This window comes from Ochotona princeps, chromosome 6, assembly GCF_030435755.1.
Source record: "Ochotona princeps isolate mOchPri1 chromosome 6, mOchPri1.hap1, whole genome shotgun sequence".
Classification (NCBI taxonomy): domain Eukaryota; kingdom Metazoa; phylum Chordata; class Mammalia; order Lagomorpha; family Ochotonidae; genus Ochotona; species Ochotona princeps.
In genome coordinates, this window is record NC_080837.1 from 19,464,616 (window position 1) to 19,485,639 (window position 21,024).

The 21,024-nt window shown below is 35.4% G+C and overlaps 1 protein-coding gene across 2 annotated transcripts in view; it reads left to right on the forward strand.

Moving 5' to 3' along the window:
- The window catches only part of VPS13C (vacuolar protein sorting 13 homolog C), a 170,469-nt gene that overhangs the window by 58,716 nt on the left and 90,729 nt on the right, over window positions 1-21,024 (forward strand). For both annotated transcript variants that reach the window (XM_058665749.1, XM_058665750.1), the window contains exons 21-33: window positions 997-1,120; window positions 3,476-3,593; window positions 5,604-5,733; window positions 6,376-6,454; window positions 7,109-7,248; window positions 9,460-9,613; window positions 11,100-11,179; window positions 12,965-13,024; window positions 15,446-15,605; window positions 16,304-16,420; window positions 18,841-18,944; window positions 19,138-19,305; window positions 20,073-20,377. In XM_058665749.1, coding sequence (XP_058521732.1) covers window positions 997-1,120; window positions 3,476-3,593; window positions 5,604-5,733; window positions 6,376-6,454; window positions 7,109-7,248; window positions 9,460-9,613; window positions 11,100-11,179; window positions 12,965-13,024; window positions 15,446-15,605; window positions 16,304-16,420; window positions 18,841-18,944; window positions 19,138-19,305; window positions 20,073-20,377 — 1,739 coding nt within the window. The remainder of the gene's footprint in view (window positions 1-996; window positions 1,121-3,475; window positions 3,594-5,603; window positions 5,734-6,375; window positions 6,455-7,108; window positions 7,249-9,459; window positions 9,614-11,099; window positions 11,180-12,964; window positions 13,025-15,445; window positions 15,606-16,303; window positions 16,421-18,840; window positions 18,945-19,137; window positions 19,306-20,072; window positions 20,378-21,024) is intronic.

The window sequence follows — 21,024 nt, forward strand, 5'->3', positions numbered from 1 at the left end:
TTCCTGTTAAATAGTAGTTTTGACATTGAATTTTGTGTACCTTCTGTTTTTCCCAATTGGAAAGGTTCATCCCTGATTATTTAGTTGTGCAGTGATATTTATTACCCATGTATTTTGACAATAGGAAATTATATACCTATGAGTAAATATTTGTTCAACAGTTGTTAGTAGCCAGGTAGAGTAAGAAAACTTCTAGATTTAGACGTTTGAATCTCAAGGCAACTAGTGTCCATGGAGCTGAAGATCTGAAAAAATATAGTTCTGAGTTGATCCTTGTTTCCATTGGGAATGGGGAAACGGAAGTAGAATTTGGAGCTGAATTCAATTGGCTTAATTACTTTTGTGGTATATTGGGGAAGAGGACCAAAACCCTGGTATTTCTTGATGAGGGATATAGGATAACTCCTGAAGCCAGGAAGATTTGCTTTTTTGGACAGACTAATATGTAACTGACCTCATTTGTGTTGAACTCTTCCAATATAATGGAGATATATAGAAAAATGCTGTATTTCTAATTAAATGTTTACAGAAAAATATCAATAAATTAGGCAGTGGACTGGTGTAGTGGCCCAGTAGGTTAAGCCACTACCTGTGTTCTTGGCATCTTATATAGGCACTGATTTTAGTCCAGGCTGTTCTGCTTTGAATCTAGCTCCTTGTTAATAAGCCTAGAAAAGCTACAGATGTCCCAAGTCCTTGAGCCCCTGTACTTATGTAGGGGACTTGGATGAAACTCCTGACTCCTGCATTCGGTTTGTTCCTGTCAAGGCTGTAATGATCATTTTGAGAGTGAACTTGCAGATAGAAGTTTGATCTGTCTGTCTCTTTCTCTGCAGCTCTACCTCATAGATAAATAAATAAATATTTTAAAAATTTAACAGAATAAATATTCATATTCATTGAGGGCAGCATTCACCTTTCAATTTGATGTTTAGAAATTATGTTAATAAATGAACATTATACTGTGAGAAGAAATCAAAGTTTTTTCCATTTTAGCTCAACAGTAAAGATCAAGGTATACAGAAGACTACTAATTCATCTCTGGAAGAAATAATGGATAAGGCATATGATAAATTTGATGTTGAAATAAAGAGTGTGCAGCTACTCTTTGCAAGAGCGGGTAAGCCATGTTTCAACTTTTAGAGTCTTGAAATTACATTGAATGTCTTTGGTGAAATATATGCTTGTGTGTGTATACATGAATATCAACTCTGGCAACCACTTGCTACACGTATTCTGTTGGTTACGTAAGAATAGCAATAGAAACCCACTAGTGAAAATCACTGTCACAATTTGAGATAGAAAAAAACTTTGCATATTTATATCTTAGCAGTAGCTGTCATTTTTTGAATCTATTTTTGATAAGTATTTTTGTAAGATGACTATAAAACTATGCAGAACACAAAATGGAATTTGCAATTGGTTCAGAATCCTTTGTCCTAGTGTTTTTGGAATATTCCAGTGGTTTTCCTTGCTTCCTGCGTTATTAAATATTTTATACTGAATACCCTATTCTTTCTTTGAGCAATATAAAAATATGTATCTAAAGAGCTGTCACATTGACCTCTAATCTGAAAACCAAAGACTTAAAGTGACCCAAAAATCTAAAAGGTTTTTAAGGGCTGATATGATGCTACAAAGTAGTAAGTTGTGCAGATGACCTCATATGACATATTGTAGTTTTTTATGCTAAGTGCCTTAAAATTATTATATGGAGTTACCTACAGGCTGTTTATTCAAGGTGTATTTGAAACATAAATGAATTTCATGTTAAAATATGTCTCATCTCAATCATATCTCATTTTTCAAGAAACATTTTTCAAAATTAAAAAAAAAATGAAATCTAAACCAGTTTTGGTCCAGAGCATTTAGGATAAGGGTTACACCTGACCAGTAAATAATAGCCTTAAAACTTTGAAGATCACTATTTTAAGGTTTTGGTCTGAGTTTTGTGTTGTAATTGCTCAAGTAAAAATTTTTAGTTCTTTATACCTCTTTAGATTCTATGGTGGTAAATATTTATTAAATGTTCTTGAGTCTGTCACCTAATAGTGTGTGGCGAAAAGCACAAAATTTATAGTATAGTAGAAGTGATGAGATTTATTAAAATGTGAAGATAAAATGTTCTACTTCATTCTTATGGGTATTATAGTATCACTGAACAGAATGGCTTACTTTTTGATGAAAAAAAAAATCAGAATGTCACTCAGAGGATACAGCATAATGACTCAACTGACTAATCCTCTGGCTATAAGTACCAGCCAGTCCTGGCCACTCCGCCTCCCATCCAGCTCCCTGCTTGTGGCCTGGAAAGGCGGCAGAGGATGGCCCAAGTCCTCAGGACCCTACACCTGTGTGTGACACTCAGAACAGCCTCCTGACTTCTGGCTTCAGATTCTTGCCCTTGTGGCCATTTGAGGAGTGAGCCAGCAGATGGAACATTTTTTTCTCTGTGTCCTTTTCTCTGTAAATATGCCTTTCCAATAAAAACAATAGGAACTGTAGAAATAATAGGAATTAATCAGAATGAAAAATTTTGAACTGCTTAGAGCATGAGTCTTTAAAATTAGGAGTCTGTTAATTTCTCAAAGAGGAGTGCTTACACAGATTAAAACTGCACTTTCTTTGCTTCTTTTTCTTTTTAAAGATTTATTTATTTATTTGAAAGTCAGAGTTACAGAGATAGAATGAGAAAAGGAGGGAGAGAGAAACCATAAAGTGGTAACTGCCAGTAACAGAGCTGTGTAGGTCCAAAGCCAAAAGCCAGGAGCTTTTTCTGGGTCTCCCACATGTGTGCAGGAGCCAAGTACTTGGACTGTTTTCCACTGCTTTCCCAGGCCATTAACAGGGAGCTGAATCAGATGTGAAACAGGGACTTGAACCAGTGCCCATGTGGTTGCCAGCACCTCAGGCTGGACCCTGCCTTTTGCTTTGCTTGCACTAAATGTGTTCTTGAATTGTAACTGAAGATTTTTAAAAACATTCATTGTCATAAGATCTATTAGCCATTACAAAAGATTTGCCCATGGGACCTTTTTTTTTTTATTATAAAGAAAGTGATTATTCCACATTTTTATAATAAAATCTTGATGAAAGTCATTTTTGCTCTGGAATTTTGTGCTAAGGTTATAATAATTGCAGTTAGGAATCTCATAAATACTTTTTTCCTTCTGTTTTTTTCCCATTCTTTTCATTGTTACTACCGCTTTGATCAGAAAAACTGGAATCCAGTTGTTAACTTACTGGGTTTCTGCCCCGTTTGTTTTGAAATGCAGAATGATAGAATATAAACATTCTTCAGATATTTAGAATTTTCGTATCTCCTGGTAAACCTGTAGTTAAAAAATACAGATTATTTAACTTGTAAAAATTGGTATTCATTGAATGTTTGAGTTTTTTTTGTAACGAGTGATTTCCCACAAGATAGCTGATAATTTAAAAATAATTATTTAATATTTAAAACATTTTTTTAAAGAGGAAAACTGGAAAAAGTGTCGATTTCAGCATCCATCAACCATGCACATATTGCAGCCCATGGATATTCATGTTGAGTTGGCAAAGGCAATGGTGGAAAAAGACATTAGAATGGCCAGGTAATGTATGAGTTGTTTTTGTTAAAAAATGCACATGGTGAAAAGCATGTGCATCTGTTACTGGATTTTTTTTTTAAGATTTATATTATTTTTATTGGAAAGTCAGATACAGAGAGGAGGAGAGACAGAAAGGAAGATCCTCTGTGGCCCCCAAGTGGCAGTGATAGCCAGAACTGTGCTGATCCAAAGCCAGGAGCTTGGAGCCCCTTCTGGGTTTCCCACGTGGGTGCAGGGTCCCAAGGCTTTGGGCCACCCTTGACTGTTTTCCCAGGCCACAAGCAGGGAGCAGAATGGGAAGTGGGGCTGCCAGGACTAGAACCCGTGTCCATATGGGATCCCAGTGCATGCAAGGCGAGGACTTTAGTTGCTAGTCTACCACACTGGGCCCTGTTACTGTACCATAAGGAAGCAAAAATGTATGTGGGAAAAAGGAAAAAATAATGATTATTCTATGTTGTAGTAGAAATATGTTTTGAACAAATGTGTATTTGAATTATGTATCACCTGTCTTCTATCACAAGTTCTGTTTGGACTTTCATATTATGTTTGAGTTGTTGACCTCTTTGAATGGATCCATTGTAAGGTACAGTATTAATGATGTAAAATCTTAAATTAAAAAAAAAGCTCTCTGGGTCATAGACCATGTAACATCGCAGAGAAATCTATGGGAATAAAAAAGTAGAGGCTAGATTTTGAACGTAAGTAGATAATTATGAAATAATTAGTGTGTGCGTGAGAGGTATATCTTCATCTTAGAGAGAAAGATTGAGAGAGAAAAAGTATCTTGATTGTCTGTCTGCTAGATTCCTCAGATGGCTGTAGTGGCCAGAAATGGTAAGGTCTGAAGCCAGATGTAGCAACTCCGTTCTGGTCTCCTGTGTGGGTGACAGGGTTCTAAGCCCTGGGACCGTTTATTGCTGCTTTCCAGATGCATTAGAAGGGAGCCACTTTGAAGCAGAGCATCAGAGACTAGAACTGGTTCTCACATGTGATTCTGGCATTACAGACCATGGCCTAATTTGCTGTACACATTGCTGAGTCCTGGCCTTGTTTCTGATACTTATAGATTTGGGTTTGGTTTTTAAAATATAGAGAACCATGTTTGGATTTTTTTTTTAAAGATCCATTTTTACTGGAAACTCAGACCCACAGACAGAAGAAGATACAGAAAAAAAGACCCTTTGTTGGCTCACCCTGTAAATTGCCACAGAGGCTGGAATTGAGCCAGTCTGAAGCTAGGAGCCAGGAGCTCCCTTGGGGTCTCCCACAAGGGTGTAGGTGCCCAAGGCTCTGGCCCATTCTCCGCTACCCTCCCGGGTCAGGTGCAGGAAGCTGGATGGAAAATGGGACCGTTGGGACTGGAACCAAGATTGACATGGGATCCTGGTGCATGGGGATCTGCCAACTGAGCCATCATGCTGAGCCCTTCTTTTATTATTATTATGATGATGATGAATAAATAGTTAAAGAGATTTGAGTGCTGGGCATTTTGGCCAACTGGGTTCAACTGCCTGCATCTCATTTTAAAGTGCCTGGGATCCATTCCCAGCACTGCTTTCAGTTCAGACTCCTGCGAATGCACACACTGGGGAGGCCACAGATGATGGCTGTGCTAGTTGGGTCCCTGCCACCCATGTGCAAGGTGCAGCTGGAGTTCCTGGCTGAGCGTGGCCTGGCGCAGGCCTGGGTTTCAGGCCTTTGGGGAGTGAGGAATGGCAGTGTTTATGCCACTTTGTCTTTAGATTAAATAAAAACTTTAAAGAAAAATTTAGAAAAAAATGATTGAAATTAATTCTAAAAACGTTTGATTGCATTAGAATGGTAAATTATCTGGAAAATGTGTGGTTTCCTTTGCAGTTCCTTGACAGTGTTTTATGAAGGAAGCATTAGATTATTCAAAGTACTTATCCTCTACATTGTGTTTTTTTTTTCCTCCAGTCCTCCCTTCTTATTCTTCAAGAATGTGGAGAATGTGGTTAAACCTTTTTTTTTTTTTTTTTTTTTTTTTAGATTTAAAGTGTCAGGAGGACTTCCCTTGATGCATTTGAGAATTTCTGACCAGAAGATGAAAGCTATGCTGTTTTTGGTTAACAGTGTACCTTTGCCACAGAAATCCTCTATACAGTCTTCAGAGAAACAGGTAATCAGTATAATGAAAGTGATAAATCTTTTGTTTTCAGTACTGTTTTGGACTAGAGATAGAGAGTCAGTTTAAGGAAAACTTTATAGGTCAGAAGACTAAAAATGCAGAAATGAGAATATCTTTTAGACTTAGGAAATGCATTTTAAATCTAGAAATAAAAATCTTTTTATAAAGTAAGTACAGTAGTTACAAATTTAAAACCTACATTGATATATATTTATGCCCATTTTAATTGGGATGTTTATAATATAAATAAAATGTTGGGATTTCCACTTACTTTTAAATTAAATGAGAAAGAGCCAGGTGATAAAATGACTTTCGGGGACTGTTCAGCAAATATGTTCTTTAACATTGTAGTAGATAATTAAGTGGCAAGTAGTGGTAAATAGACTTACCTACTAGAGTTGTACATAGTTTTCTCCTTGAAAGAGGTAATAGTCTTAGTAATTTGTAAATCTCACCCAATCCGTTAGTTGCTAAGTGTGGACTGCATAATGTGGTTTGTTGGAAGATCTCTGTTGACCTTCCAGATCTGTGACCTTCCAGATCTGTGTCTTCTGTTTGATTTTTGTTTCTTTGATATGCACTTAATCCAGTGAAGTCAGTGTTGTGAAGAAATATTTCTGTGTTCTTGTCTAGGTATCATCAATTCCTCTTATTTCAAGTGGAACCAAAGGTTTGCTTGGTGCGTCACTGTTGCTAGATGGATTGGAATCAGGTAAGAAATGTACAGGATGCTTTCTCTCTACACCAAGCCTGCTGTATGTGGAAGAAAAATTGTGGGAAAAAAAAGGATTTGTGAAAACATAATCATAATTTACTGGTTCCAGTTCTTGCTGTACTGCCTAAGCCATAGTGTACCTTGGGTCACTTATTATTCTTAACCCTATGTTTCTTACTGGATAAACCAAAGGGATTTTTGTGATTGGGATTGCTTTTTTGAGAGTCCAAATTACCTACTTTTGTGTGTCATTCTGCATGTGAACTTTTTTTTTTATAGCTTTGACCTACCAGATCTCTCAGTTTTGAACTATATAATTTAAGTTTCCTGAGGACATAACCATACCAGTCCTGGTCATTTTGATGCCTCTAGTCGTTGACACAACCTGATATGTAGTGGTTGCTGCCTAATAACTATTTTACTGAACATTGAGTGAATGATGTATAGCGGAAAAGTCAGAATTATAAAAAAGAGTACAATTTTGATTTTAAGTTTGTTACATGACAACTTGAGTGCTTATTGGAAGTTTTTAAAGAAAACAGTAAGACTGTCCTGATACAGAATATAAAGATTATATATCATAAATACTTTTAATCTTGGGAGATTTAGGATTGGGTATTATGAAGTGAAGTGATTGACTTTTTCATTTAGATTCTGATGATGAGTATTTTGATGCTGAAGATGGAGAATTTCAGACTAGTAAAAGTATGAAGGGATCAGAACTGAAAAAAGCTGCAGAGATCCCAAATGAAGAGCTCATTAACCTTCTACTCAAGTTTGAAATTAAAGAAGTAAGTACATCTTCATTCCTAAATATATTCTTGTTGCCGCTGCCTTGTAAACTATTGTAAGCTAGACCCAAATGTTAAGTATATTGCAGGTGTGGTTTGTTATCTTCTGTACCACACACACACACACACACACACACACACAGAGCACTTAAAAAAATTAAATGTTAGTTTTTTAAAAACTGGTACAAGAATGATCCAAGGTGTGGCTAATGTATTTTGGAATATTTAAGGACCTTTCTATGATTTATTACTCAAAATTTTTATAGCATTTATTTTTTAAAAACTATATAATATTGCTCATTGTTGTGTTTTAAAGTTATAAAAATGTGAGCAACCTAAATTTCCAGCATGCTTCTTATAACTTTGAAAGTCACATGTTTATGAATGAAATCAATGCCCTGAGACTTGTTTGTAGCTTCTGCCGAACTCCTGTGGAGAAGTGGTCTTTTTGAATACGTTATTTAGTGTTGCATTAAGCCTGTGAGTATACAGTAAATTAAAACCATATTAACATAAAAGTTAAGAGGAAAAAAAGGAGGATGTGGGAAGGAGAGTTGTGCTTAAAGTTGTATAAATGAAACACTTGAAATCTGTTCTCTTTAGATAAATATAAAGGAAAACAAGTCACATTAAAGCATGGACAGATGATTTGCAGTTAACATTATTTGAGTAAAAGATTATAATAAAAAGAACATTATAATTCTGTTAAAACACATATACATGTTTTTCATAAATGTGTTCATCTCTATGGAATTACAGTTTTCTGTTTTGATCGGCTTTTCAAAAGTTCTGAATGTTCTATAATAAATTTGTATTGCTTTGTTAATAAAATGGGAAAGATAGAAAGTGGAGATGTTCATTATTGATTGTTTTATATCCTAAAGTGAGAGCATATCCTAGAAATACATTGTGAACAGTTTTAGATTTAAATCGTATGTACATATCTAAATATTGATAATTTGTAAAAGAAAAGTGTGTTTTCACCTTTAGTCATCTTTGATATCTCTTTTGTACTTCAATGCCTTCAATGCAAAATACCAGTGAAATGTTTTTAACATTAATATTTTATTTTTTGAGATTTTTAAAAATTTATACTTTAGTGAAAGGTGTAATGCCCCACTAAATATACCTCAACAAATAAAAAATGAAAAGACTGTAGTTCAGTAGAAAAATCAACAAGGGCTGTAAACAATGACCCAGTGAAAAACTGTTTAACTTTACACATGGGGAGAAAAACTGTAGTGCTATGTAATTCTGATCAGTTTGTTTCACAAAGATTGACACACACTATTTGCAACAATACTGACACACAAGCAGTCATTTCTTTTTTTTTCTCCATTTAAATTTTTTAAAAATCACACATAAAGTGAACATGTAGTAATTGTCTGAGTCTGCCTTATTCATCTTCCAGTTCCAACCATTTTGCCACAAGTGATAGAATTTCATTCTTTTTTTGTAACTGAGTAACATTACACACACACACACTCTAATATTCCATATGCTTGTGTTTATATGTAAATACACACACACCACATGTTCATTATTTATAGCTTCATCTGCTGATGGATACCAGGGCTGATTATTGATTGAAGTGTTCACAAGGCTGCTGACACCAGCCAGGCTGAAACCAGGAACTTGGACTCCATTTGATTCTCCAAATGGGTAATAGGGACCCAAATACATGAGCTATCATCTCCTGTCTTCTAGTAGCATTAGCAGATGTTGGAATCCCTCAGCTGTAGAGTGTGGGTATCCCAAGAGGTGACTTGTGGTACCACACCAACCACCCCAAACTTTCATCTCTTAGTAGGAGTATCACAGAGCTCGCATCCTTTGAATTGCCACATATGTGTTTTATTTTTTGTTGGCTAAATAAAATTGGACATCATTTCCAAGTTAACTTAAATAGTGGCATGATAGTGAGTATTCTTCCCCTACTTTTTACTTTAATGGGACTGCTTCTATCGTCACAAGTCAGGATCTTTATTTTGGAGATAGGCTTAAATTAAACAAAAGCAAAATCAGTAATGGATGTTGAATTTTATTATGATTTTTTATAGATGTATGAATATTCTCAGTGATAGAATTTAAGGTGATAATTTCCAATCATATTCTGATACTTACGCTGATTTGTATGGGCAGATATTTTGTCATTTTCAGTGTGAAGCAGACTTTCTATTAACTCTCTATTGGCTTTGCTAATTTGTTTAGGTTGTTTTGGAATTTACTAAACAACAGAAAGAAGAAGATACGATTTTAGTATTCAACGTCACTCAATTAGGAACAGAGGCTACAATGAGGACGTATGACTTAACTGCAGTGTCTTATTTAAAGAAAATCAGCTTGGATTATCATGAAATTCAAGGTAATGCCATAAAAACACAAATAGCCAATAGAAAATATAGCATATGAACCACTCACATTAATATTTATATCAAATAATAAATATAATATAAAATATATTAATTATTAAATATGATATAAAGTGTTTTAAATCTATAAATATGTATATTAAAGTAGATAATGTTATTATATCCTTCATAAATATACGTAAACAAAGGTATGAACTGGTTATGATGTATCCATGGTTGCACCACTAGTTAAGTGATTTGAACTATATTAAGCCCTTGAAATATTACTCCTAGGTTCTTTATTCTCAACCAGTACAATCGGTTGTTTTATGTTCCATATAAGTTGCTTTAATGTAGTGAGTATCATTGCTAGTTTACATAAAAGAATGATTAAAAATGAAGACAGATTATATGACTTACTCAGTACTGTGAATCTCATGAATGGTAAAGCCTAAATTTTCTCTCTGGACTTCTCATGTGGAAAGCCTTATGCTTTCTGTTAAGCAGTGTTTCCCTCTAAAAAGCAGCACCAGGTTATACAGATAAAAATGATTATGGTTAAATCAACTCTCAAAACATTTTTTAGTTTATTTATATCAGTGTATATGGTGTGTCTCAGACGCTTGACTCATGAAGAGATTGATGAATCTTCACTGAATAAAATCCCCAGTATTTTAAATGTTTTTATTCAAATACAAAGGCCTTTGTAATTTTTATTGTTGAAATTAAAATATACTTTGGTTTAGAAGGAAAATCATATTTATATCTTAGTAATTTTCTCTTGGGACTGTGATGGAGTTTGTTGTTGTATTGATGGAGGGTATAATAAATTTTCTAAACTTTTCATTTAAGGAAAGCTATGCCATTGTAGGTCAAGAGAAAATTTTCAGCTATCTCAGGTGCTGTGGTTACGGAATTGCAAACGATAAGGGTAAAGTGATGAATAAATCACTTATCCCTCCTCAGTTTTTAGAGGCTGTGCTTGGTATTTCTCCAAAGCTTCATAGAGGGCATTTGGGAGTATCACTTTATTGATAAAAAGAGATTTAACAAATGGAATTTCTGCTAGTCCAGCTTCTGTCTTAAAAATTGAAGTGAATTAGTTTTTTGGAAGGATGGAGTTTTTAGGGTTTGTATTTTCTGATTCTTAGACCTTTAGTCTTTCATACTGTGTTACAAATGCACAGATGATTTTAAAAAATCGTAGAAAAGTCTTGATTATTTTTGAATGTATTTGTGAAATAAAATGAATATAAATCTGTATGTTTTTATGTAAACATTAGGTGCTTTAGTTAGAGAATTAAAATGGTTTATTTATTTAGTACTGATGGCCATAGCATTAATAACCATTCATATATATGTAGGTGTTCTGTGAAAGGCTAAATAGCAGTTGTTTTCTTTCTTCTTTTTTTTTTTAAGAAAAAAATTACCTAGAAAGTTCCAAAATTGTAAGAGTAATGTATCTGAAATACACTTTTCCCTTGTTTTTCTTTAATCTAGGATCCAAAAAGAAGCCTCTTCATTTGATTAGCTCTTCTGATAAGCCTGGACTGGATCTTTTAAAAGTAGAATATATTAAGGTAAAGACCATAGATGTGTTTATTGTATACTTTATGCTTCTGAAGATTAGATGATGTCAGTACATTATTGTAGTTTCGGGGTATGTGCCAGTTTTTTTAATGATTGGGATTTCTAGTATTGCCCACTTGTACACCTTCTTTTTTTTTCTGCGTAAGTATGTGCTTTTTAAGAATCTACTAAACGTCTTGTCCCCAGAAATGGAAATCAGGAAAAAAGTTGAAGTCACTTTTACCTTTTATCTTGTGGAGCATATTTACACCAATCAATCATCAATCTATCCACACATTTACATACAGAGTTGATGTGCTTTGAGTATCTTATATTGAAATGTATAAGTCAGATTGGATCATATTCAGAAGAGAGCTGCTGTGATTGAGAGGGACCCAAAAATAAATGAGAATTGCTGAAGGTGCTGATTCTGTAGAGCTGCATTCATGGTTGTTGACCAACCATTTACTGAGTATCTTTGTTATGGAATGCCTGTAGTGATAGGTACTAGGTGATACAGAGATGGAAAATACTTCTTGTTCTCAAAGAAATTTAGCACTGAGGTAGAGAGGTACACAAACTAAATATAATGTGAGGGGCTGGCAAGTTGTGCCTACAATGCTGTCATCCCATGTAAGAGCCAGTTCTTGTCCCAGCTCCTCCACTTCTGATCCAGTTCCTGGAAAGGCAGCTCAAGATGGCCCAAATATTTGGATGGAGTTCCTGGCTCCTGTTTTTGGTCTGGCCCAGCCCTAATCATTACAGTCATTTGGGGAGTGAACCAACAGATGGATTTGGATCTATCTCTCTCTTTCTCTTCTCTTCTCTTCCGTTCTCTTCTCTTCTTCTCTCTCTTTTTCTCTCACAATTTTGCCTTTCAAATAAGTAAGTCTTAAAAAGATACTCTGATTGATTCTTGCATGAGGAAAGGCACAAAATTATGTGGAATTAGAGTGACATGGAAGTTTTTTGTGTCAGAAATTTCTCACACACTGCATCTTTTTAGTTTGAATTTACAGTGTTCTCAAAGGACAGAGGTAAGATTAATATGTTGTAATTATAGCAGATAGATTTGAAGTGCTTGAAAGGCAGACAAGTTTTTATTATTATTTTTATTTTTTGAGAGAAGCCTTTTAAATTCACTTACTCATTCCCTGGATATTCAGAGAGCCAAGGCTGAGGAGGGCCAAAGCCAGGACCCTAAAATCCCTATGAGTTTCCCAGTTGGATGTTAGGGGCCCAGGTACTTGACCCGTCTGCTGTCTTTCAGGATGCATTAGTGGGAAGTTGGATTGGAAGTAGAGTAGCACTCTAACTAGACCCAGGGGTATCTTCGAATATAACTTAACTTGGTGCATCATATTGCATGTCCCATGGGAAACAAATTTTTGATCTCTTTAAATAGATCTCATTAGGTCCAGATTTTTAAGAGATTAAATTTATAAAGATATGAGGTTTTTTTCATTGAAGATAGCATAAAACAGTTGTGCTAGACTCCATAGACAGATTTCTGTGTTAGTTCATGAATGAAGTAGAATAACTTTTACCTTCTTGCCTTCTGAGTTTACCCTGTGATATCTAACTTCAGTTTCTCATAACTGAATGTTCTCTCCTGTTTGAAGAGACTGCCTTGGCACTTTTGTAATAAGTAAGTTATTTAGATGTTATTTTAAGATAGTGAACATATATTAAACATGGAATGTATATAAAATGCATTATAATTCAGTGGGAATAAATTCATATCATAAATAAGTAATTTACCTTCATCTTAATTTTAGAATTTTTGTTTATTTCAGGCTGATAAGAATGGACCTAGTTTTCAAACCACATTTGAAAAAACAGAACAAACATTTAAGGTAATAAATGTTTTTAAAAAGGGGGGAATGGTGTAGATAAAGGAATGTTGATTTACAAAGAACCAACAGGGTTTCAAACAAAGCAAAACAGATACCACCAAATAATGCAGGAGTTAAAAAGTGTATGAGATAGCAGGTTGTGATGTTGAGTATTTTTTAAGCCACTTTGCTCTGATAGTAGCACAGAGGAATAGTCAAAGTGTATTTGTAGTAAAGTTACATTAAAAAGAAAACTGGAGGTGTGTTTTAGATTACACTTTTGAGATATGGGAAAATGTTATACTGTTGTTAACTTTTTATTATAGATTTTTCTATTCATTGCTGTTTTGAGAAAATAAAAATTATTTCTTATGAACAATTTTTAAAATTTTGTGTTAATTTTGTAGTAGTAGCCTGTTTTAAAGATTGTTAATCATTGCATAGTGAGCGTGCATATATATGGAGTATAGTGCAACATTTCAGTACTTGCACACAATATGTAATGGTTAGATCAGAGCAGTTGCCGTAACTAATACCTCAGGCATGATCGTTTCTCTGTGTTGGAGATACTCAAAAGTTTCACTAGATTCTGGTCAGTATTTGCTTTTGAGTGTAGTTACCCTGCTGTGATGTAGGGCATTACTAGAAGTCCTTCTTGCTGTCCAGCTGCTCTCCTGTGCCTGTGAATGATCCTCTCTCCCATCCTGCCCCCCAATACCATTCTCAGGCTCTAGGAGCTACTACTCAATTCTTCTGTGGGTTGGCTTTTTAGTTTCCACATGCAAGTGAAAACGTGTAGTATTGTCTTTCTATGCTTGGCTTATTTAATTTAATATGTCTTCCAGTTGCATCTATATTCCTCCAAATGACAGAATTTCATTCTTTCTTATGGCTAATCAATACATCCCATTGTTTATAATGCCATTTTTTTCAGTGGATACCTAGGTTTTTTGCTTCTCTTGGCTATTAAAGATAGTACTGAGATTAAACATTCACATCCAGGCGTGTCTTCAGTATTCAGATTTCCTTTCCTTTGAAGACATGTCCAGGAGTGAGATATCTTAATTGTGTGGCAGTTCTATTTTGAGTTTTTTGAGAAACCTCCACAGTTCTTCCCAAAATGGCTGGACTAATTGGTATTCTCACCAACAGTGTATGAAAGTTTTGTTTTTTTCCAGATTGTTGTAAATATTTGTTTTTTGTTACTCTTTTGGTAATAGTTGTTCTATCTGGATTACGTGATACTTCACTGGATTTTGATTTATGTTTCTCTGATGATTAGTTGTGTTGAACATTTATAGAAAACACATATTCTTGGGTCCAGTCTTGGGCCCAGTGCCATGGCTCAATTTGCTAATCCTCTCTTAGCAAGTGCTGGCATGCCATATGGGTACCAGGTTGTGTCCCGGCTGCTCCACTTCCCTTCTAGCTCCCTGAGTGTGGCTAGGAAAGCACTGAAGGATAACTGAACGTCTTTGGACTCTACACCCACATGGGAGACCTAGAAGAAGCTCCTGGCTCCTAGGTTCGGATCGGCTCAGCTCTGGCCATTGTGGCCACTTGGGGAGTGAACCAGTGGAAGGAAGGTCTTTTTATTTCTCTCCTCTCTGTAAATCTGCCTTTCCAATTAAAAAATTACACACACACACACACACACACACATATTCTGGGAAGCAATTAGTGCTGCTATCTTAGCTTTTTAGTGCTTCTGTTTTGCACAAGCATTATTCCTGTAAGTTTTACTAGCACATTCAGTGTTTATTTTTAGAAGAGCATTTTGTAAATGGTAACTCAGTCATAATTTCGCTTTAAATGTTTAAAACTCACAAATACCACCTTTGAAATAATTTCTAAACATTGTGGTTCTGTGGCTTCATTTTCTAATATCTTTATAATCATAATAAATAGACTACTAAAGCTCTAAGAAGCCTTATGTATGGTGAATAATGGGCAGATGGTGAGGTGACTGTGAGAAGTAAAGTGTACAAGAAATTCTTAGAAAATTAAAAGATGTTTATTTTGGAACAAATTTTTTGAAATCTCTGTGGCAGGTGTTGAAAAAGTTTGTGGAAGATGCATATTATGAAAATACTATGTAGACTCAAAATTTCTTTGCACCAAAACAAACTTATAATATAAGCTTACATTTCAATTCATTTTCAAATAACTTTTTTACTTATCCTCATATGCTCTTTGATCATTATGCTCGAGAAATACAGTAACCAGGGTTTTATGGTCCTCTGTTGCGTTGCTGAAGTGTGGCAGAGTAACTTACTTTCTGTATAATATCTGTTTAAGGGGTTGTGAAACTTTCTTCTTATTTTCCTTCTAGATGGTGGAAAACAGTGATGTCAGTTAAACTGGAAACCTTTGGGGTTTGAAGTAGAGATTACAGGTTGCAATTTACCAAGGAAACTAATTTTCTTTTTAAAACATTTTTAGGTGACCTTTTCATCTTTAAATTTGTTGCTGCAAACACAAGCTCTTCTCTCTTCAATTAATTATCTGACAGCCATTCTTCCATCAAATGATCAAAACACAGATATTCCCAAGGAGGTACAGATTTCAGCTGGGAAACAAAAAAATTCAACTCTGCAGAAAGGTGTGTAAAATGCTTCGTTTCTAGTTATCAAGGGTCTCATCCTCCAAATCTAAAGGAGGAATCTCAGGGAATCTCATTTAGTCATTTAAATGTCACACTCACCCTGCTATCTTTTCTTTAAATTAAATTGCTTACAGACGGTGGAAGAGATATAAGGCAAACCTAATTGGCACTTTTTTAAAATTTGTTGTTCTTATTTTGTTGGTGAAGCTGGATGTTAGGTAGGTAAAGGGGAAGAAGACCTGTCATCTCAGTTTCTGGTGAAGGGACTCCACAGAGGGCTTGTCCCAGGTTTGATTTTGTGTAAGGACATGAAGACCTCAGGCATGAAGGCAAAGGCCGGGATGGCCTTTCTTTGGCTGAAAGTACAGATTTTGAGTCAGAAAGAACTCACTTCAAATTCTGGCCTTGCTACTTAGGCTTTGTAACTTTTGACTATTTAACTTGGTTGCGTTTCAGTGTCCTTATCTTACCTTATCTGTTGTTTTTTAAATTATAAGTGTAATAAGTGTAACATACTTCATCGTTTAAAAATGTGAACATGTATGGGGAGGAAAATGTATTTGTATCTTTAAGAATTTGAGAATTTTATGATTTGGTAGAATTGTATTCACTTAACATTGGGAAGAAGCCTTAGCAGGGTTTAGATTTCCTGGGTTCTCTGTGATAGAATGCTGTTGCTTTCTTTTTATTTTTAGTGATTGTATCTTCTAAAGACACAGATTTCATTGGCTTCAGGCTGTTTGCCAAGCTGAATGCTTTCTCTGTCATTGTTTGTGATGAGAAGAATAGTATTGCTGAAATCAAGATTCAAGGTAAAAAATTCTCATACTATTTAAAAAAATGGTCAGATTTAAGATGTTTCTTCATTTCAGTGCTAAGGTGTGTGTATATTCATATATATATATCTACACACACATATACACACATATATACATATATAATAAATACATATGTATTATATAATGCATAACAATATATTACATCATTTATATATAATATATTACATGCAATAATAATATATGTAATGTACATGTTATATAATATATTTGATATAAAAATATATTAAACAATATGCATGTATGTGTGTATATATATGTATATATACGTATTTATTTTTATTTGAAAGGCAGATTTACAGAAGAGGAAAGATAGAGAATGCTTCCATTGGGTGGTTTGTTCCTCAAATTGCTGTTAGGAGCCTGGAGCTTCTTCCAGGTCTCCCACATCAATACAGGGACCCAAGAATTTGCACCGTCTTTCTCAGCTTTCCCATGCACAATAGCAGGGGGCTAAATTAGAAATGGAATAGTCAGGACTCAAACCAGTAACTATATGGGATACTGGTAATGAGGCAGAAGCTTAACGTGCTACGCCATAATGCTGGCTCCATTGTTAAGGAATATGTAAATGGAGAGCCCTAGGTTCTGAAAGCTATAATGATGCTGTTGGGTTGTATGCTTTCGTCTCTTTGTAATACAAATATGGGTTACAATCTGACTCTCTAGTCCAACCCTACATATACATTGGTATTTGAGACCCTTCTGCAAGTCATCTAAGAGAAGGGTACTCATGTCAGTATAAAAATGCCACTGATGGGCTGGAATAAGTGGCAATACTGAATTCAGGTGAAATTCTAAAAATACACATTTATCTGCTCTGCTTTATTTGTATTTTTCATCTTTATACATAATTGTATATATTTGTACACTATATTTTTATCTTTATTGTATGTTACAGGAAGCAACCTTGTAATAAAGAACAAAACCACTGAACTTACTATATTCTTTTAGGCAAAAGCTGCACCTCTGTTTTCTTAGACCTGTTTTTAACCATATTACTGTGATCTGGTAAAGCCAAAAAATGTTTTACGTGTTTAATGAAATCAGCCAGAAAACTAGAGGTTTTTGGTTTTTCTTTGCCCTCTCAAAATTGGCAGTACATTTGCTAGTCTGAATTTGATTTGTTAAAATTTTTTATTAAAAGATTTATTTATTTATTTATATGAAAATCAAAGTAAATAGGGAGGGAGGAGAGATAGGGAGAGATCTGCCACCTGTCACTTTACTTCTCAAATGGCTGCAATGGCTGAAGCCAGGAGAGCCTTTGAGGTTTGCTACATGGGTGGCCTGGACCCATTCATGTGGGCCATCCTCCACTGCTTTCCAAGGCGCAGTAGCAGGGAGCTGGATTGGAACTAGAGCAGGTGAGGTTTATATCGGCACCCATATGCGATGCTGACTTCACAGGCAGTGGTGTTACCAACTACGTCATAATGCCAGCTCCTGATTTGTTAACTTTTATAGCTGTTGTATGAATGATTCAATGTAAAGTATAAAGGATTTAAGTAAATCCTGAGATAATATGTTTGCACCAAATATCTTTTCCCCCAGGTGAAGATTTTCAAAATTTTTTGTTTGTTTGTGATGGAGGGAAAGGGGGAGGAAGAAAATACACACACACACATACACACACACAAATACACATATACACAGAGAGAGAGAGAAGGTGCTTCTGTCTGCTGGGTGACTCCCCAAATGCTTGTTGTAACAGCTGTGGCTGGGCAGAACGAAAGACTGAGCTGGAAACCCTCCCAGTTGGGTGGCAGAAACCCAGGTACTTGTGCCACAACACTGGTTCCCAATGTATTTTCTGGAAAGTTCAAATAAGGAGGCAAAGTCCAAGTACTCAGAAATGGGATCTTGGTACTTTTTGTTTGTTTTTAAAGATTTAATTTATTTTATTTGAAAGATACAGTGATAGAGAAAGAGATCTTCCATTTGCTGAGTTGTTCTCAAAAAGGTTTCAACATCTGACTCCAGGTTAAGTCAGGAGCCAGAACCTCCTTCTAGAACTCCCCCATGGGTGGCAGGGCTGGACCACTTGAATCCTCTCTGCTGCTTTCCCAGCATATCAGCAGAGAGCTTGATCAGAAATGAGGGGCAAGAAGTGGCTTTTCCTGCTCTGCCACAGTGTTGGCCCCAGGTACCTGCTTGTCTTAACTGGAATAGTAACTGTTAGGCTAAGCACCCATCTGAGATAATGATATCTTAATTAGTTTTTGTTTCAGTGCTTACATAACTGAAAAGATCTGATATATCAACTTGCTTATAAATGAGTATTTAGACATTGCTGTATTTAAAAAGATAACCTAAAATTATACCTTACAAAGGGAAGGGAAGATTTTATTTATGGTAGATATCTGCTGTTAAAATAATACCATGTTTTCCCCCAGGCCTTGATTCTTCCCTCTCTCTTCAGTCAAGTAAACAATCACTGTTTGCCAGACTGGAAAACATTATTGTCACAGATGTGGACCCTAAGACAGTACATAAAAAAGTAAGTCATGGTAAACAGTTTGTATTTTTTGGTGATTGAATGTGAAATTCTGCTTTAAAATATTTTATTATAAAATTTAATATATTTCAGTAGAAAAATGTTTCTATTAAGATTATAAGTATAAATTCTTTCCTAAAAAAATCTTTTGTCATTCTCTTTCTGGAAAAAACACATTCATTTTTCTCTTTTTTAGGCTGTGTCAATAATGGGGAATGAAGTTTTTCGTTTTAACCTGGATTTGTATCCAGCTGCTACTGAGGGAGATTCATATACTGACATGTCCAAAGTGGATGGTGTGGTATCATTGAATGTTGGCTGTATTCAGATTGTCTATCTTCATAAATTTCTTATGTCACTCCTGGTAAAATCATTGTTTATATATTGATTTTTGAACTTAGAAGTACTTAAGTTGGATAGTTCTGATTGAAAATTAAACATGTTTGGAAGTTAAGGTGGGCATAGTTTTGATTATAGAAGATAGGTATTCATGAATGTAGAGGTCAGATCCCGTTTAACAGTTGAAATCCAATTCATTTAATGGTTCTTGTCTAGAACTGAAATTGTTTTTACTCAGTTTACTCCCCCTGCTTTTCCTTAGCCATGTAACATTAGTCTTTGCCAGGTTGCTTATAACTATGGGTAGAATATTAGTCATATTTTCTTTATTATTATTATTTAATTGGAAAGTCAGATTAATAGAGAGAAGGAGGTACAGAGAGAAAGATCTTCTAGCCCATGGCTCACTCCACAAGTGGCCTCAAAGCTAGAGCTGAACTGACCCAAAGCCAGGAGCCAGGAACTTCTTCCAGGTCTCCCATGTGGTTGCAGGGTCCCAAGGCTTTGGGCTGTCCTCTACTGTTTTCCCAGGCTACACTGAGGATGCTGGAATGGAAGTCGAGCAGCCAGGATATGAGCTGGCACTCATTTGGGATCCCAGGGCATGCAAGGCGAGAACTTTAGCCACTAGGCTAACATGCTGGGTCTAGTCATACTTTCTTAACATTAGGGAAGTAAGGATCAGCAAAAAACTTTTCTGTTGCAAAAAAAGTTAACTTGTTCCAGAAGAAAGTGGTATTATGACTGATATTCCTATTTTCTGTTAATTCTCTTTGGTGGTTTGTGTCACAGAACTTCCTGAATAATTTCCAGACAGCCAAAGAGGCTGTGAGTGCTGCCACGGCCCAGGCTGCAGAAAAGGCTGCCACAAGCGTGAAAGATCTTGCCCAGAGGAGTTTCCGTGTTTTGATCAATATTGATTTGAAAGCACCGGTTATAGTCATCCCACAGTCTTCTGTTTCCACCAATGCAGTTGTGGTAGATCTTGGATTAATCAGGGTTCAAAATAAGTTCAGCTTAGTGTCTGGTGAAGACTCCTTGAATCCTCCAGTAATTGATCGAATGGATGTACAGCTAACAGAACTGAAGCTTTCTAGGTATGTTTTTTTCAATATTATGGGTTTAAGTATTAAGATTTCTCATGGAATTTTATGGTTATTGAAATTCATACCTAAAATATATGTATGACATCTAACTTTTTAAGATTTTTTTATCTTGAAAAAATTTTAAACCTATAGAAGAATTGCAAAAATAGTGTACGTATCAGTGTACATATGCATCCTTCATCTAGATGGTTCCCATTCTCTTTTAGCCTATATACAACTGTGTGGTAATTTAAAATATTTTTTATTTTTAAAAACAGATTTCTTTCTTTTTATATGAAACAGTTACAGAGGAAGGAGAGAGACAGAGAATCTTTTATCTGTTGGTTCACTCCCCAAATAATGACAAACAACCAGAGCTGGATTGGTCTCAGGGTGGGAACCAGGAGCTGCTTCTGGGTTTCCCACATGGGTATGGGACTGAAGGACTTGGGCCATCCTCCACTGCTTTCCCAGGCACATTGGTTTGGAACTGCCAGGACTCAAATCAGGATCCATATGGGTTGCCGGTGCTGCAGAAAATTATCCTGGTGAAGAATTATAAGATGTTTTAGGAAATATTAACTGTTCACCTTACTGTTTTTTTTCTCTGTAAGATTTATTATTGATTGATCAATTGACTGAAGTCACAATTGTAGAAA